This window comes from Dermacentor andersoni, chromosome 9, assembly GCF_023375885.2.
Source record: "Dermacentor andersoni chromosome 9, qqDerAnde1_hic_scaffold, whole genome shotgun sequence".
In the NCBI taxonomy this organism is placed as follows: Eukaryota; Metazoa; Arthropoda; class Arachnida; order Ixodida; family Ixodidae; genus Dermacentor; species Dermacentor andersoni.
The window spans coordinates 126,153,086-126,170,894 of NC_092822.1; the positions used below are offsets into that span (position 1 = coordinate 126,153,086).

Sequence of the window (17,809 nt, forward strand, 5' to 3'; positions counted from 1 at the left end):
GTGCACACCACGATCTGCACCTGAGGGGATAGCTCTCGCAAGTCGTCCACCCCCTTCGCCAAGCGCTGGGCTAGTCCTGGCCCTTTCCTGTTTAGGACGTCATTTAGCCCACCTGCTACTACGACAAGGTTGCGCACGTGGGCATTTTCCGTGAGCTTTTCTTTTGCTCGCTCCATGACAGAACTCAGTGTCCGCCCTGGAAATGTCCCTACCGCCACTTTTTTGTCGCCTTTCACCCTCTCCACAATTGCTTTTGAGCACCCAGCCATGTTTGAGTCGCCAGCGATAATCACCCTTTCACTCTCTCCGACCTCTCCCTGCTTCCCTGTGTCCTTTTCCGCGTGATTCGGACTCGACAAAGGGCATTGTCCCCTGGGCTCCTGCTTTTTCCGCGTGGCGGCCTCAAGGTAGGTGCCGCTCTTTCCAGCTTCCTGTGGCTGCAGCGTCGCCTCACTCAAGGCGTGTTGCGCTGCTTCACTATAGCTACGCCGATTCACCGGCGGCGAGCTGGCGACCGCTTGCTTTGGCTCCCTGCCTCCCTCTTCGCCTGTAGGGTCTACCCTACTTTCTGAGTCTTTGCCACCGCTTTGGTGTCCTGGCCCGACATACTCCGCTGCCCGCGTCTCAAGCGCGTCGAGCCGCTTTTTCAGTTCGGCGCTCCTTTCTTTCTCTTCCTCAAGCTCGGCCACAGTCCTTACTAACTGCGCGGCCTGGGCTGCCTCCACCTTGACGAAATTTTCAACTTTCGCCTGCAGTGCTACCCGCTTCTCCTGCTCCTCCCTCAGGTTTGCCTTAAGCTCCTCGAACTTAGCCGCCCAATTCCCTTCCAGTTTTTGGACGGCTTCCCTGACGCCCTCGCACGACCTGCACGTGAAGTTAGACCCCTCCGCGTCTGCTAAATTCTGGAATTTAGTCTCGTCGAGGAAGCACCATCGCAGGCACTCGTCGCACTGCACTCGCTCCCCATCCCCCGCGGCCTTCACGTTCTTCGATTTCATCGCTAGGGCTACGTCCCTAGGCCCAACGAGCAAGTTCGCCAAATCACTCACGCAAAGCCGACCTCGACCGCTATTCCAAACAAAAATAAAGAATTATCACTCCCTACTCCATGTAAGAATAAATAAGCCTATCAAATAGGTCCCTCCTACCACCTAGGCCTAACGGGGGAGCCGCCAGACCTAGACAAAGCCGGTACGTTTACTACTCCTACCAAGAATTCAAAATCTGCGCCCCTACTCCCATGCAAAAGAAAACACTTAAAAAAACTAGCTAATAAAGATAATATAGTACTTAGCCACGAACGAAGTCGCTGAAGCCTCGCGCACAGGAGCGTCCGCGAGCCACGACCAGCCACGACCGCCACCAGTCGACTCTACCTTGCGAAAATGGTGCTAAAAAGCGCCCTCTCTCCTCAACTGGGTAGTACCAAGCTCGGTCGTCTGCTTCGTAAAGCACGTTTACAATATGGACCCGCCACTTTCGGTTTTGTTGTACCGCGGCTTTCAGCGAATATCGGGCGCCGAAGATTTTTTTCATGGGTGGCACGCTGCGTAAAGGCAATAACTTATGCAACGCCGAATACGTGTACGCCGTTCAAGAAATAAGCGGTGAAGTTTTAGCGCGGTGTCAATCGCAAGTGAAGCGAGTCGCGTACGAAGTTGAAATTCAGGTAAGGTTTGCACGCTGCTAGATTCAGGCGCACAAACGCGAGGAAATGCTTGCTATAAATGAATTCACAGCAGCGATAAGCCGGCAACATATGTACGGAAGTGCTCGAGCGCACGATCGTACGCGCCGCGACGGCAGCGGTCTTTCGACATGCCGCGAAACGGCGGGCCTCCTGCAATCTTTGTTGACTGCATGCCGCTAGACAAGTAGTTATGCCTGCTGCACTGTAGTAGCGGCCATCTGTCCCTTTAGCAATTGATAAATAACTGATGCAATGTATGAGCTCGCAGTAACGTACGTGCGAATCGCGCGAGCTCGTGCGCTACTCGCTTGATGTAGCTTTTAATGACAGCGCTCGAACATCGATGTGCTGCAGTCAATACTACCTTGCTGCGCTGCCTCAACGTGCTGGCTTGAGGTCAAGGATAAGCACATTTAACTCTCTAACCTGTGCTGCTCGTAGTGGGGTACAGTGAATTGTCACCGAATCAGCCCGACCATTCGTGCTCATTTGCACGCACCAGTTCACACGGGTCGAATTGTTAATTGTCGCTGTGGCCGGGTCTCGAATCGTGAATCACCAGCCATGCCTGCTGCTATGACGGTCTGCCGTCGGGACTGTAGGTGCAAAAGACCGAATTTTATAACGCAGATAAGCAAAGGTTCAAGACAGGCGAAGCAGTCAGCATGGCGCGAAGTTTCGCTTACCCAGCGCGACGAACTGCAGCTAACCAGCGCGCCCGACGCTCCGCTTCGTGAGGCCTTGAAGGAAAACGGTAGAATCTGATGTTGGGATTCAGGCCTTCTTATCCGTGGCAGCCCACGACGCAGCAGTAACGACGGTGATGCTTTTTCGAGGCTGAGTTAGGTCTCTCTGGATCGGCGTCGCCGATTCCTTCTGCTTCCAGGATTACGTCTCAATGAGAGTCCGTTTTCGTTAAACTATAGGCTGCGACGAGTTCGCAGCGTGGTCTGTGAGATGTGACGAGCCTTTTAACGCGATAGCGTTAAGGAGCTTGTTGCACAAAAGCCGGTGTCGTCGGCGTCAGCGGCGTTGGCCGTGAGCGAAAAATTCCGGCAGGAAATTTATAAATAAAAAGAACTTGCAAGATGGGCTGCGCGGGAATCGAACCAGGATCTCCGGAGTGTGAGACGGAGACACTACCACTCAGCCATGAGTTTTTTTTTTCTTTATTGCCCCGCTTTTCACAGAGTTTACGAGATCAGAAGAACAGATTAACAAGATAATAGTGCCGAGAACCGTCAGCTGTTTGCTGACTACAAGCCATCAGTATTTCGGCATCTGCAACAACATTTCTAATCTTGGAACCCACTCTGGTACATACGACTGCACCTTCTGCACTTCGACAAAATGGGACACCGATTCGCAAAAATATTCGCGAACCGGTCTAGCGTCAATATCCGCATTGTGTACAGCCGTCCGAGTTCGCCATATACTGTGCAGGCCCAGGAGCATAACCAGATCGAAAGGCACACCATCGTCGTTTTCGACCGTGAGATAACGGATTCCGTGCGGACTTAATGGCAACTCTTTTTTCAAGGTTCTCTGTAAGATGTCCCAGAAGAACACTCCACCCCAGCAATATAAAAACACATGCTCAATTGTCTCTGGTTTTTTGCATAACAAACAATGAGTACCCCACGGAACAAATAAACCCTTTTCTTCTAACCATGTTTTAACAGGTAAGGTTCCTGTGTGCAGCTTAAAAAAAAAAGGTTTTAACCCCTGGCGCAACTAGCATTTTTTAACGCGTTTCAAAACATCCTTTCCTTTGCCTGCACAGTATAATTCACGATACAATGGCACAGGAAATAACACATCCACAAGGTCCTTGTACAGTTTTTTGCGTGACACATCTGTCAAATATTGCAAAGAAAAACGCACCGATAAGAAGCGGTAAGATGACACCACTTCTTTTAGATATCCACGTACTGGTCCTTGCTGACAAACCGAAGACACAACAAACTCTGGTAGCACTTTACCCAGCCTCAGTTGAATCATAGTTCTGAGAAAGGTATGATCTACATCTCTGAGAAAAACAAATCGACTGACGAGTTGTCTCACATACAGATGCACTAGACCAAGCCCACCATCACTCCCTCTTTTAAACAGATTTGTTCGGCTCGTTTTTCCCATAGAGAGCTCCAGATAAAGACCGCGAACACTCTGCATTTTTTGTACATTTAACCTGCTGCAATGCAAAACTTGCATTACATACCATAGCTTGCTTACAAGAAATAGGTTGCACGTCGTGGCCCGTGCGAAAATCGACTTATCCCATCCTTTCCACTTTTGTGCATTTTCACGTAACACCTCTGTTTGTTTTTTCCAATAAGGCTCATTGTCAGAGTAGTACTGTAGGGGTACTCCTAGGTATTTTGTCGGTGTTTCTTGCCATTTAATGTTCAAAAACATCCTTGGTGCGACGTCCCATTCCCCATGCCAGAACCCAACGCACTTGTCCCAGTTTACTGCACTACCACTTGCTTGACAGAAACTTTTAACAGCATTGACGGTATGCATTATACTTTCATGATCAACACAGAAAACTGCAATGTCATCAGCGTAAGCAAGAAGGCTTACCTCGGCCCGATGTAACTGAAATCCACGTACCGCGTTGTTCCTAATTACGCTTAGACAAAAGGGCTCAATATATATGCAAAAAAGAAGCGGTGATAATGGACACCCTTGTCTGACCGAGCGCTGTACTGGTATGTATTCACCTACTGATTTGTTTATTATCAATCTCGTCGTACATCCGGCGTAAGCCATCCGCACACCCTCGCTGATCACATTGCCTACATTCACATATTCAAGCATACATAGAAGCAGATCGTGCGGCACGCGGTCGAATGCCTTCTCAAGGTCAACTTGCAGCATAGCAACACTTAGTTGCATTGCGTCACAGCATTCAAGGATTGATCGTGCTATGTGTATATTTGTCATAATTGTCCTTCCTTTTATTCCGCACGTTTGATGTGGACCGACTAAATCTTTCATTACGGTCTGCAACCTGTTAGCCAATACTTTCATTAATATCTTATAGTCTATATTTGTCAGGCTAATCGGCCTATACGATGTGACGTTACGTAATTTGATTGGGTCTTCAGTTTTTGGTATTAGGACCGTGTGTGCTGACAAAAAGGACGGCGGTAGATGTTTGCTCGCGTAAGCCTCGTTGTATACTTCAGTCAAAACAGGCGCGACAACCCCCTTAAACGCCTTGTACAATGCAGCGCTTAAGCCATCCGGTCCCGGTGATTTGCCATTATTTAAATGGTCAATCGCATTCTTAACTTCCTCTACTGTTATGGGCAATTCTAATGCTTCCTTAGTTTCATCATCTAATGTTGGCATCAATGACATGAAGTCTTTTTTAAATCTATCAGTGTCAACTTGGCTACGAGAAAACAATACTTTGTAATATTCCAAAAAACAGCTTGCTATTGTTTCTTTGTTGGTAGACAGTACCCCATTATGTTCTATTTCTGTTATTGCATTTTGGGAAGCATATTTCTTTTCGACTCCCAAGGCACGTTTTGTCGGCATTTCTCCTGTGCACCATTTTTCAGTTCTGGCTCGAATCAATGCTCCATTGTAGCGCTCTAGGTCTATCAGCTCAAGTTTTTGCTTTATGCTTTTTATGTCTTCTAAGAAATAACCGGGTTGTATACTTTCAGCTTCCAATAATTGCTTCAGATTCAATCTAAGACGGGACTCGAGTTCTTTTTTCGCGTGACTTAAAACACTGGCCCTTTCAAGTGCTTTCAATTTAATTGTTTGCTTACAAACTTCCCATTTATGTACCCAACTATCTAAGTTTTGAGTTGTTGTTTTATCTATAGCCTTGCGAAACTGCTCACAAAACTCGTCGTCTTTCAGCAAGTTTGCATTAAATTTCCAAAGATCCCAGGAAAATTCTTTGCTATTTGTTTTTTCCTTTCCAACACGGAAAGAAACCAAACAATGATCACTAAATGCAACAGGTGTGACTCGATAATCTCGACACGACTGAATTAGTTCAGCCGACACGTACACTCTATCAAGTCTAGCATGGCTCGCACCCTGAAAGTGGGTAAAGAGGACCGCTTTTCCACCGCAAAGACATTCACCCACGTCTTCTAGATTCCGCAATCAAGTCTTTCAATACAGCAGTACTTGCATCATTGTGTTTCCCACTGGTTTTGTCACGTTCCGTACAGACACAATTGAAATCTCCCGCCAGGATTAGTCTACGCTCGCATTTCAAGTACGTCTCCATTTCTTCAAAAAAAAAGCTTTCGCTCTTGAGCCTGAGTTGGTGCATAAAGACAAATTACTCGCCAATTTTCTGTTGACAGGGAAAAGTCAGATACAATGAAACGGCCAGACTCACAGGTAGTCACCGACTGCACTACAGCACCAAGACTCTGCCGAATTAACAAAATGCACCCCGAAGACCTCCCCCCCGCATGGGCAACACACACGTTATAGCGTCTCGTGAAAGGACGCACCATACGCTCTGTCTGATCCTCTCTCTCTACTTTGGTCTCCTGAATGGCTACAATATCAAAATCGTGCTCCGTTACGAGGCGGTAAAGTTGGTTTTGCCGCCTCTTGGCACTAAGCCCTCGGACGTTAAGTGTTGCAATATTTATCGACCTCTCTAAGGACTCCATATTGGCGAGGGACACCAGACCGAGCCTACGGCGCTCCCCTCACCGACCTTGCCTTGTAGCAACACAAAGTCCAGTCGACGCTCAGGGCGTCGACTTGCCGCCGCCGCGTGTAAGCGACGCCGACCGCTGATGGCTGGTGGCCACCCGAGGCTTTTTGGTTCCAGGCTCGGTCCCACGCCTCTCCGTTGCTCGTAGCCGGGTGTCTTGAGAAGCCGTGCTTGCTTTGCCGAGACGGCGCTTCGTAGGTGTTGCCTCGGCGTCCATCGCAGCCTCATCCGTCGAATCACTGTCTTCGAGCGTCGCAACGACCTCGCTTACTGCGGTCTTGAGTTCAGCTGTTTTCTCACCACTCCCGGACGCACTTAGTGGCAGCTGGTTTCCTAAAGAGTGGGTTTCAGAAGGGCGCTCTGCCGAACCTTCTTCGTACTTTCCTGTCGAAGCGTCTTCCAGAGTGGCGTCTGCTGCCCGAGCGTCTGCAGCCTTGTTCTCTTGCGAACCTGCTGAGCTGGTGGACGCCGCCACTGCGGCCGCGTCGCTGATAGACGCCACCATCCCAGCCACGCTCTCCGCTTCCTCTTCGTCCATGAGCATCTCGCTCCGGTCTGCTTCACCGCCTACGCTTGCCACTCTGGCGTACGAGCGAGTACAATTAGCCTGCTCATGCCCGAACGCTCGGCAGGCAGCACACCTGGGCAATCGGCATTCACGTCGTATGTGTCCAGTGTTGTGACAACGAAGGCATAACGGGGCACGTCCGGCACAACCACTAGCGCAGTGCCGCTACCAAGACGCATCTGATGTGGGATGCGGTCTGGTGTGACACCATCGCGCAGCAGAAGACGCACCAGACGTGTCGTTGACTCGGCGCCCTCAAAGTCCTCGGCCTTCCACCGATCACTGATGACTTCCTTTATCTCGCCATACTCTCGGAAGGCTCGTCGAATGGTCTCAGAGGTCACGTCGAACGCGACCTAAAGTAGCTTAATCCTGAGTTCTTGCTTCGCTGGATCAATGACGAGGCATGGCCGGTTCTTCACCAGTAGTGGTCCGGCGTCTAGCAGCGTCTGCTTTGCCTCATCTGTCTTCATGTTCAGCAGCCACACGTGCGACATTTGGTAGGCGCCAATTCCACCTACTTGCTGAATTACTCCAGCATCCTTCAAGGGCTTCCGGAAGTCGTCGATTCTATAAGGCCGTCCAGTGACGTCGCAGTGCAATACAACTGCGCGCCTTTGTCCTTCACCTGTTGGTAACGGAGGCAAGATGACACGGTAATCCTTGGGCAATGCAGAACACGGTGTACCACGGCCAACGTCGGCCGCTTTCGCAGCTCTCGAGGAGCCCTCCATTCTGCGTCCGTACTGCACGGCGTCCAGAAGCAGAATGTTCAGCCATGAGTTCGACCGCTCAAAAGGGGACAAGAACGCCTCTATAGTGAATGCGATGTTGCCTTACAAACGTGCCGTAGAAAGCTATACTGCTGTGTATATCGGTAATTAGGAGCATGTAAATTACAGAAGTCGCAGTTAAACGCGTAGCGAAGTAAGTTTCCGCTACATTTCTTCTGCGCTTTCCGCACACGCAGAGCCATCTTGCGGCCAACACAGAAGACCCCCTCCTCTCAATGTACGGCGCAACCCCGACAGGTGGCGTGCCACGCGCGCATTGGGGCTGTGCGGGTACCGGTGCGAGGCGCGTCGCGGCCCCGATTCCCTCTCCCCTGACGACGCTTCGCCGAGCTCCCACACGGGTTGCAGAATCATGCGTCGTTCCTTTCTTTAGATCACTATCTATCTATCTCTCCGCCCTTGCCGATCACGACGATCACGACGAGACACCGAGTTCTTTGGTTCATTCCGTTTGCTCAGGCGCACGTTTCGTTGCCGCGCCGAACACTGCGTTGCTCGACGCTGACCGCGTGATAGGTGGGCGCAAAGTTCGATGCGGGGCGCCTCGTAAGTGATCGCTGCGCCGTAGCGCAGTCTTACACCCCTTGGCGGGTCGACGGGAACGCTGTCGCGTTCCACTCTTGAAGGCGAAGCTTAAGCGTCCTCCAATTTTTTCGCACTCGCAACAGGGCAGAAAAAAGTGCGAATCGACGCAAAACTTGGCATAGAAACGCGCTTCGCCACAGCCAGGGCTCAATACGACCTAAGCTGGTACCATAGAATAAAGAAACTGGTACGACCCAGATGTCGTTTGCCGCGCCGCCACCAGGCGCCGCTACTATACCTCAAACTGCGGTAACTGCGGTAAAGCTAGGGAAACGACGGAGCATATTTTATTGGAATGTGAAGACGTCTACCCAGCGGTCGATTTAGGCACCACTGGCCTCCTTGAATCCCTTGGGTTTAGCGGGAACAGTGGTAAAGCAAACAGGTCCGCAATAGACATTAGTAAGAGGCGATTGGAGGATTGGTGGAGGAAAAGTAGGGGAACGACAAAAGACGGAGACGTACAAAAGCACAGTTCGCAATAGGGGATCAGAAAATTTGGGCGTGGTAGTTCATAGTGTTTTTTTTTCATTGTTTAACCTACGTATGTTATTAGGCAGTATAGTAGCAAGAGCTTGGTGGCACAACCCACTGCCCCGTTCCAAAGGGGACACTCATAACATCCATCCATCCATCATCCTCCAGCGCAAGACGTCCATGGGGCGGAGGACTTACTCGTGAATACTTTTACTATACTTTTATCAGATCATCTGCCTTTTACTACGGCGCACAGCAGTAAATCCTAATGTCATCTACGACATTAGGCTATCTGTAATCAACTCAAGAAGGCTAGATTATCCTATGAATATTTTAAAACAATTTTTCCAGTCTCTTACGGAGGCTAGGAAAGGGAAATTTATGCCGTCGATCTAGCATTGCAGCGGCTACCTACGCTCGTTGTTTACATTTCTTGCACCGCACCTCCTCTTCTAGTTTCACTATTCAAACGCAAAGCATTCGCAAATATCTGTTTTCTTTTGTATATTTCTGAATTTGTTCATTTACCGCCAATACAAGCGCGTTGTGCCTGCCGAAATGGCAACACGAGCGCTAAACAAATCGCAGAAGCAGACGACAGCGAGCAGGTTACAACTAGCGTCACTATGCTCGTACGTTCCTTCCCTAGCGGCGAAAGGGGGCGAACTAGACCAGGCGTGCTGGAGCAGGGAGATCTGTGCAGATCTGGAGTACGGTAGGTCGTGAAATGGACGCACGCCTCTAGTGAGGAACTCTATGCGCCTCTTTAACCAGTGAGAAACTATGCTTTACGTAAGTGGCGCCTCCGAATGCAGCTTTGCGGTCATTCGGCAGGTGTATAATTTAGACTAGGAGCCATGCCGATATTTCGAAACTCGTTTTCTACGCACAACAACGTTCTTGCTATGCGAACGTCGCGTCAACGCTGCACCTGCTGAAAAAGCGGTCGCGACACTTTTGAAACAGTTTTGAGTGAAACAACTTCTTCGCGAAGTGTCTGTTCGATGGTTTAGTGCCGGCTCTCTTGTCGACGACGCCAGTCGCCGTGGTCAGCACGACCAAGTGAGTTCAGCTGAGATAAGACGACGATTTGGTTCTTTGCTTTTTTTTTACACGAGTCGCGTCGCCAGCGTCGCTGCATCCGAGAGGATGCGCGCGCGCGGGAAATTCTCTGATAAGAGCGCTCGCCGCAGCTGTGGCAACGTCGTGTGGCAACGTGTTGATTGCGCGGGTCCACTTCGTGGTATCCTCCGGGGCCTGTCCCGTAGATAACGCGCATATATACATATATATATATATATATATATATATATATATATATATATATATATATATATATATATATATATATATGCGACAAAACAATGCCGATACTCGAACGCGGAACTATAGACCGGAACCTGCGACACAGCGCGACGATAAACTGCCGCGCTTCGTCACTCCACATGATTTCGCGTTCCTTCGCGTCCGCCCGAGCGTCTTGCCCGCTGACGAGTAAATGATTATGAAACCGGAAAAAAAAAAAAAAAAACTTGCGAGCGAGACGTCCGAGGATTGGTGCAGGCAAGCATGCTGGAGGCAGGGGCTTGTGCGGCCGCGCGGTGCGGTGACACGTGATAGATTCTGGGGGTTCCCTGGGACGCTAAACAAACCCACTAACGCTACCGCCCCTCGTCGGCTCCTTCGAGGCCTGTGGGAGCTTTCTAAGCGAGGGTCCAACTTCAGCAGGTTAGCAGTGTGTGCACGAAGTCTGTCTGCTGACCAGCAAAGGTCCGTTGTCTCAACTTTGATTGGAGTGCCGTCGAAATGGAAGCAATGTGTGGTGCGCGAATGGATGGGCGCCGCGCGGAGTGATCGTTACGCTGTCCAGCTGCACACTTGCAAAAATGTCAGTTACTGTGATGGCCTTCATAAAAGAGCGCTAAAGACGAGGAGTGATGTCTACTGCCAACCTGAAGGTCGCATGTGTTCTTTTCGTTCTCGTCCTTAACACTGATACAGAATGTTGTAAAGATTAACCAATGACCTTAACACTGTTACCTAATGCTGTGGAGATTGACTAATGGTCTTGACACTGTTATATAATGCTGTAAAGATTAACTAATGACCTTAATGCTGTTATATAATGCTGTCAAAATTAACAAGTTCGCCCTAATTAAGCTTTGTAGCAGTTTCTATGCTTCAGTGGCTTTTGTTTGATGCTCACGCATAGTAGAGGGGATACCAGGTGGGTGTGGCATTGCATTGGAAAATAATGGTCTACACAGTGATAGCTACGAGAGAGACCCGGGTGTTTCTCATGTGATCATTTACGTGGTGCACTATAGGGGCATGTATACTTGTTATCAGTGAAGTTGCTGAGAAATGTTTCATGAGTTCAATGTGCTTGTGTTGATTGCAAACCTGGTGATATGTTGACAGGTGGCATACAGTCCACTCGTCGTTACTATGGCAGATGGTAATGCCTCATTGTCTTTTATTTTTTATGTTGTCACCTACTGAAAAAGCAACAACCTGATACTGCTTTACATTATAGTCTAGTTTCTGACACTAAGTCTTCTTTTACTAGACCCGAAGTGTGAAAACACCCATGTATTTAGATTTTGGTGCATGTTAAGGAACACCAGCAGGTCCAAATTTCTGGAGTAACCTACTACAACATACCTCATAATCAGATTGTTGTTTTGATACATAAAACCCCATAATTTAATCAAATTTAATTTTGCTAGTGCGTAAGGAAATTGATACCAGGTTTTTCAGCTACAGCTGTCGCAGTTATTACATGCATAAAGAAATTTGAAGGTAACGCAGTTATTGCTGGCAGAAGCTCATAGCTGTGGCACACTTCAGGATCTGTTGTAGTTGCCTATCAATAATTAAATAACCAATTTCACTGATAAACTGTTATTAATTGGGACACATGTTGCAATTTTTAATGCTGGAAAGCTGATAAATGCTCAGAGCATGTAAATATGACCACCATTTTATGATCATTCACCTACGAAATATTTTGATGGTCTTTCTGTACAAGCTTGGTCTTGCAGTGAGCAAGAAACAGTTAAAAAAAAGAAGAAAATAATAAGCAGAATTCTAGTGCATTGTGTTTGTGCGTGGATTTGGGATACCGGTGCTAGTTTCAAGTATCCTACTTAGTGGAAGTGCCCCAAGCACTGGCTATATTAAATTTTGCATTTGAAATACGTTAACTAATATTAATAATTTTTAAAAAGTTTAATTCAATTCTTCGTAACCTACTTTCAGAAAATGTATAGCCAGGTACAAGAGGCACTTTACAGCGCCTGACCCCCTATGTTCCTGTGCAAAAAGGTAAACGGAAACTTGTGGCCTATGTCCCTTTCAGGTACCAATTCTGTATATATAAAATTTAGTTCCACCACAGTTGTTACGTCCCCAGAGTCACTAAAAGCACGCAGCAGCAGCATCACATAAATAACCCTTTTGCTACCGAGGATGAGTCAAGCTTGTGGTGTTCGAATTTGTACCATTGAGGTCGAGCTGGGCAAGTCCAGACTAAAACATGGAAACACTGAACAAGCCTGGCTCTTCCTTAGTAGTGAAATGTTTAAGGGGAGATGTTCCCTGAAAAATATTTTTTTTTCTCCTGGTACTTTGAAATCTTAGTCGTTAAAGTTCCTATTTTAGATTCCATTGGATATTTTATGCACATATTGCTCGGTAGCATGAAGTGAACTTGGCTTCTTTGGCAAATGGATAATTTAGGAGAAAAAAATACCAAAGTTTTTCAGTGTGGAGGCACCATATTCATGCATGGGCATTCTTGCAATTTCAGAACTTGAAATATGAAATATTACGCCTACAAAGAATGCATTCTTTGTGTAAGACATATACATAAAGAAGAGTCAGCTAGCATTGTTTCACTAGAATAGCAGCTTGGGCTTGTTGGTTTTCCATCCTGGTGTTAACTGCGCAAAATGTAGACGAGAGACAAGACACCACAAGCGCTGACTTTCAGCGCTTGTGGTGTCGTCTTCTCGTCTCGTCTCTCGTCTACATTTTGCACTGTTAACACCAGGATAGCATTGTTTGTGGCTTCTGTTATAGAAAAATATATTAATTTGCAGCACTTTCCAAAAGTTGCCTTATTTACAAATTTTCATCTCCTAAACCAATGCATGTAGCCTTTGAAAACTTAGTGGGCCATGAGAACTTAACCTGTTCAACAATTGTGCTGAATATTGTTGTTGTATCACAAATTACCATTTCTACAGTTCGCCTCAACAGTATAGTTTTGATGAGAATGAATGCTATTTAAAAATAAAATATTACTAAAAAAACATCGTTAATTTTTCTCGAGATATTGTAAACAGATGTTCACAGACCCTGAAAAAAGATAATTTTATCATGGCATGATAATGTGACCCGTACAGCTCAATCATAATGGTGGTTGAAATTTTGTACACCCTGCAAGATTTCTCTTGATATTGTTCTGCATGGCGTTGCAAGTGATAACATAGCTTCATAATTCTCAATGCATTTACCTATAGAAATTTCAGAGATAGGAATTTGGGTGCTTATCAGCACGGAAGTATCCGGTGAAGCCGAATTGTAGTATTCAAATAAGGAAAGTTTGAGCCCATAGAAGTTTATGGGAGTCGGCCCGGACCTTCGGTTGTGATTGATGTAACCAAAAAATTTATTTAACCAGCATTGAATGACGGGAAGATTACTATACTTACATTTTTCAGATTTGTTGAAGGATGGTGGGCAGATTGTTCTAGAGAAACTGGCCACCCTGTATATGCAATGCCTCAGGACTTCGAGCGTACCGGAATCTTGGAAAAACGCTAACATAATCCTAATCCATAAGAAAGGGGACGCCAACGGCTTGAAAAATTATAGACCGATCAGCTTACTGTCAGTTACCTACAAACTATTTACTAAGGTAATTGCAAATAGAATCAGGGACACCTTAGACTTCCGTCAACCAAAGGACCAGGCAGGATTCCGTAAAGGCTACTCAACAATAGACCATATTCACACTATCAATCAGGTGATAGAAAAATGTGCGGAATATAACCAACCTTTATATATAGCTTTTATTGATTACGAGAAAGCGTTTGATTCAGTCGAAACCTCAGCAGTCATGGAGGCATTGCGGAATCAGGGTGCAGACGAGCCGTATGTAAAAATACTGAAAGATATCTATAGCGGCTCCACAGCCACCGTAGTCCTTCATAAAGAAAGCAACAAAATCCCAATAAAGAAAGGAGTCAGGCAGGGAGATACGATCTCTCCGATGCTATTCACAGTGTGTTTACAGGAGGTATTCAGAGACCTGGATTGGGAAGAATTGGGGATAAGAGTTAATGGAGAATACCTTAGTAACTTGCGATTCGCTGATGATATTGCCTTGCTTAGTAACTCAGGGGACCAACTGCAATGCATGCTCACTGACCTGGAGAGGCAAAGCCGAAGGGTGGGTCTAAAAATTAATCTGCAGAAAACTAAAATAATGTTTAACAGTCTCGGAAGGGAACAGCAGTTTACAATAGGTAGTGAGGCACTGGAAGTGGTAAGGGAATACATCTACTTAGGACAGGTAGTGACTGCGGATCCAGATCATGAGACTGAAATAATCAGAAGAATAAGAATGGGCTGGGGTGCGTCTGGCAGGCATTCTCAGATCATGAACAGCAGGTTGCCATTATCCCTCAAGAGAAAAGTTTATAACAGCTGTGTCTTACCAGTACTCACGTACGGGGCAGAAACCTGGAGGCTTACGAAAAGGGTTCTACTTAAATTAAGGACGGCGCAACGAGCTATGGAAAGAAGAATGACAGGTGTAACGTTAAGGGATAAGAAAAGAGCAGATTGGGTGAGGGAACAAATGCGAGTTAATGATTTCTTAGTTGAAATCAAGAAAAAGAAATGGGCATGGGCAGGACACGTAATGAGGAGGGAAGATAACCGATGGTCATTAAGAGTTACGGAATGGATTCCAAGGGAAGGAAAGCGTAGTAGAGGGCGGCAGAAAGTTAGGTGGGCGGATGAGATTAAGAAGTTTGCAGGGACAACATGGCCACAATTAGTACATGACTGGGGTAGTTGGAGAAGTATGGGAGAGGCCTTTGCCCTGCAGTGGGCATAACCAGGCTGATGATGATGATGATGGCATTTTTCCTGCTGCCAGTGTCAGCTGACAATTTACCCCCCAGGTATTGTTTCTTCTGGATTGCCCGATTTTTTGGATGTTGCGTGAAAAATGATATTAAAGAAAGTGGTTGCTGTCTGCTGGCATATTTTTTTTTAGTCATGGAATTTTTACTGTAATAATCATGGAAGCCTGGAAAAGTTGGGGAATTTCGAAAAAGAAATTGTCTACGCATCCTGTAAACGAATTTTACAGTAGGACCGACTCATTGTGAAGAAGGTACAGACCCCGAAACCTCAACTTTTATTTTTTACAGTGGTCAGTGACCTGGTGGGCTAGTCTCTAAGAGTCCACCTAGTGGACCACTGCTGATTGGCTGAGCTGAAGCAGTGAGAAGGAAACCAGGTGTGGATCCCTTTCATGCTGGTGCCCCCCAGTCAGTCACTGCAGCCAAAATGGACATGTCGACTAGGTAAATATCCCCAACCCCTGTTGTATTAATGATGCATTTACCTGACCACATGGTGTCTAACTGAACTCTTCACATCAATATAGAGTAGAAACACTGGGCTGCTGTTCTGTTGAAAAAACAGGGGAGAGACACTAACTCAGTGTGAAGCGATAGCGTTCTTTCAAAACTTCATTCTTGTTAATGTTGCAGTAATTGGTTGATTAGTAGAAGAGGAAAAAAAGTCAAAGTTTAATTTTGCTCCGGAACCCCAGTGCCAGTGTGTCACGCTTTGCAAGCTATTTTCTCGTATTTGGGCTATTGTGACTCTATTCAAACTTTCCCAGTTTGTTCTTTGGCTCCGTCAGAATGCAGTGTGGTGCGTCCCCATCCATAGAAAGTTAGCTAGGCTCAATCAGACGGCGTTGCCACCGGTCTTTCGTTTTTGCATCTTTCCTGGCTTAGCAACCTTGTCCTGGTAGTATTGGATTTTTTGGTATTGTAGTAGTGTAATTTACTATAGTATAGCTCAGATAATTTTTCTAAATTTGTAAAGTACATTGTGGTGCACACAGTCTGAATGTATTTTTGCTGGCACTAGGTCTGCACGGATTAATTGATTGATTGTTTGATTAATTATTGTAGTTTAACCTCCCAAGTTAACATAGCACTTTTGGGAGCTACCATATCGTATGACTCCAGATTAACTTTGACTATTGAACATTTCTTAAAGGGGCCATAGTGCATTTGTCCAACTGTTCTCAGTTTATCATTGTAACTGTGAGTACGGAGCTAGTAAGGTTAAACACAGAAAATAAAAACTGGGTTTGCAGTACATACGTTAACCAGAAGTGTAAATTTGAAATTGGTGTTTCTAAGCCTCTCGCAATGACTGTGTGGAAGGCTGGGTTCGGTCGTCCGGGTTACCAATTTGTGGGAGGTGGCGCAAAGAGGTAGCCGCCGTGGCCACAGTTTATTTAGGCCGGCCAGCCTTGGAGCTGCGGGATCTCGGGAGTGGCCGACACCACGGCCGCTCATGTCGAGCGTGCTACTGTGTTCTATTCTCGAGCTACCTGCACGTGAGCCCGTCTTCTTCACCTGCCTTGGAGGTGACAGCCGTGCCACTGCGACTGCATCACTATTTTGATAGGACTTGTGTGACGTCAAGACTGCGGGGCCAGTGCCTTGTCGTCTGCTTTGAAACTTTCCGAAATCTTGTGCGTGCCCAGTGCTATTCGAGTGCATTTTGGATTGACTGCCAAGAAGTGTGGTGTTTTGCATGTTCAATGTGCACAGTATGTATGGGGCATAAACCACACACATTGACCACACAGAACACTTTTGTCAATGTCGATTTGGCTTTTTCCTTTAGATTGGGTAACCACATGCGAGGAGTGCAGCTTAACCAACACCCATGCATCAGCTGTGTGGGACCCATTTTCTGAAAGACTTATTATTCACCTATAAACTGTGCAGAACCGTAGCACACAGTTCATTTTTTCCAACTACTCCTGTCTTTCCAGTGTTTCATCTATGAAAACAGCATTACAGCTTCCATCCCTTTCCTTACGCAGGAAAATAGCATGCCTCTCCTTATTTCATAAGATTTACTACCGTAACCCTCATTGTAAGCAAGAATTACTTTCCCACCCTTCATTCATATCACCTCGTATTGACCATCGTTATAAAGTGCTTGTTCCTCATTGTCACACTAACCAACACTTTCATTCTTTCATCCCTCAAACTTGTAATGATTGGAACCACTTGCCCACCTTCATTGTATCTATTATGGACCCCAGTGACTTTAAGAATACGCTTGAATATGTTACCTAACATTTGCTTTCTGTTTTTTATTTCCTATTTATTGTTCCCACTCCCTTCTGTAACTCCCATGGGTCCTAAAGGTATTCAAATAAATAAATAAATGTACACAATCAAATGAATGAAAAGAAAAAACCAGCAGATAAAATGGAAGACGCCCAAGGTTGTTGTTGTACCCCGTAACACCACCTGTATTCCGATTGGCACTTCGTTTGCAGAGTTTCCCTCTGTTCTTGCTGGTTGTTACCATCGACACACTCGAGCTCAGTCTATAGCGAGCTTGTCCTGGGGGCCGGATGTACGTTTGGGCACTGAGTGGTAATGTGTTCAATGGTTTCGGCCGACCTACTGCAGAGGATGCACTGTGTTTGCAGCTCGCCAACATAGTGCGCTATCCACTGTCTAGTACGCAGTTCTCTGGAGCATGCTTCTGCCAACAGGTTGCTTCCCCTTAAGTTATCAAGGAAGTCCTCCTTTGATGGTGTTCTTCCACATTTGATACACCATCAAGGAGGGCTTCTTCTGAGCCAGGTCCATCCACTCTTCTGTCTCACATCGCCGCACTTGTAGACTTATTTCTGTGGCTGA

At 46.6% G+C, this 17,809-nt stretch overlaps 1 protein-coding gene across 1 annotated transcript in view; it reads left to right on the plus strand.

The window, feature by feature from the left end:
• Nucleotides 1-10,151: 10,151 nt before the first annotated feature.
• Nucleotides 10,152-17,809, plus strand: part of LOC126529734 (uncharacterized) — a 184,109-nt gene continuing 176,451 nt past the window's right edge. Inside the window, exon 1 of the mRNA XM_055069954.2 lies at nt 10,152-10,589. Within this exon, the coding sequence (XP_054925929.1) occupies nt 10,318-10,589 (272 nt within the window). The 5' untranslated portion in view covers nt 10,152-10,317. The remainder of the gene's footprint in view (nt 10,590-17,809) is intronic.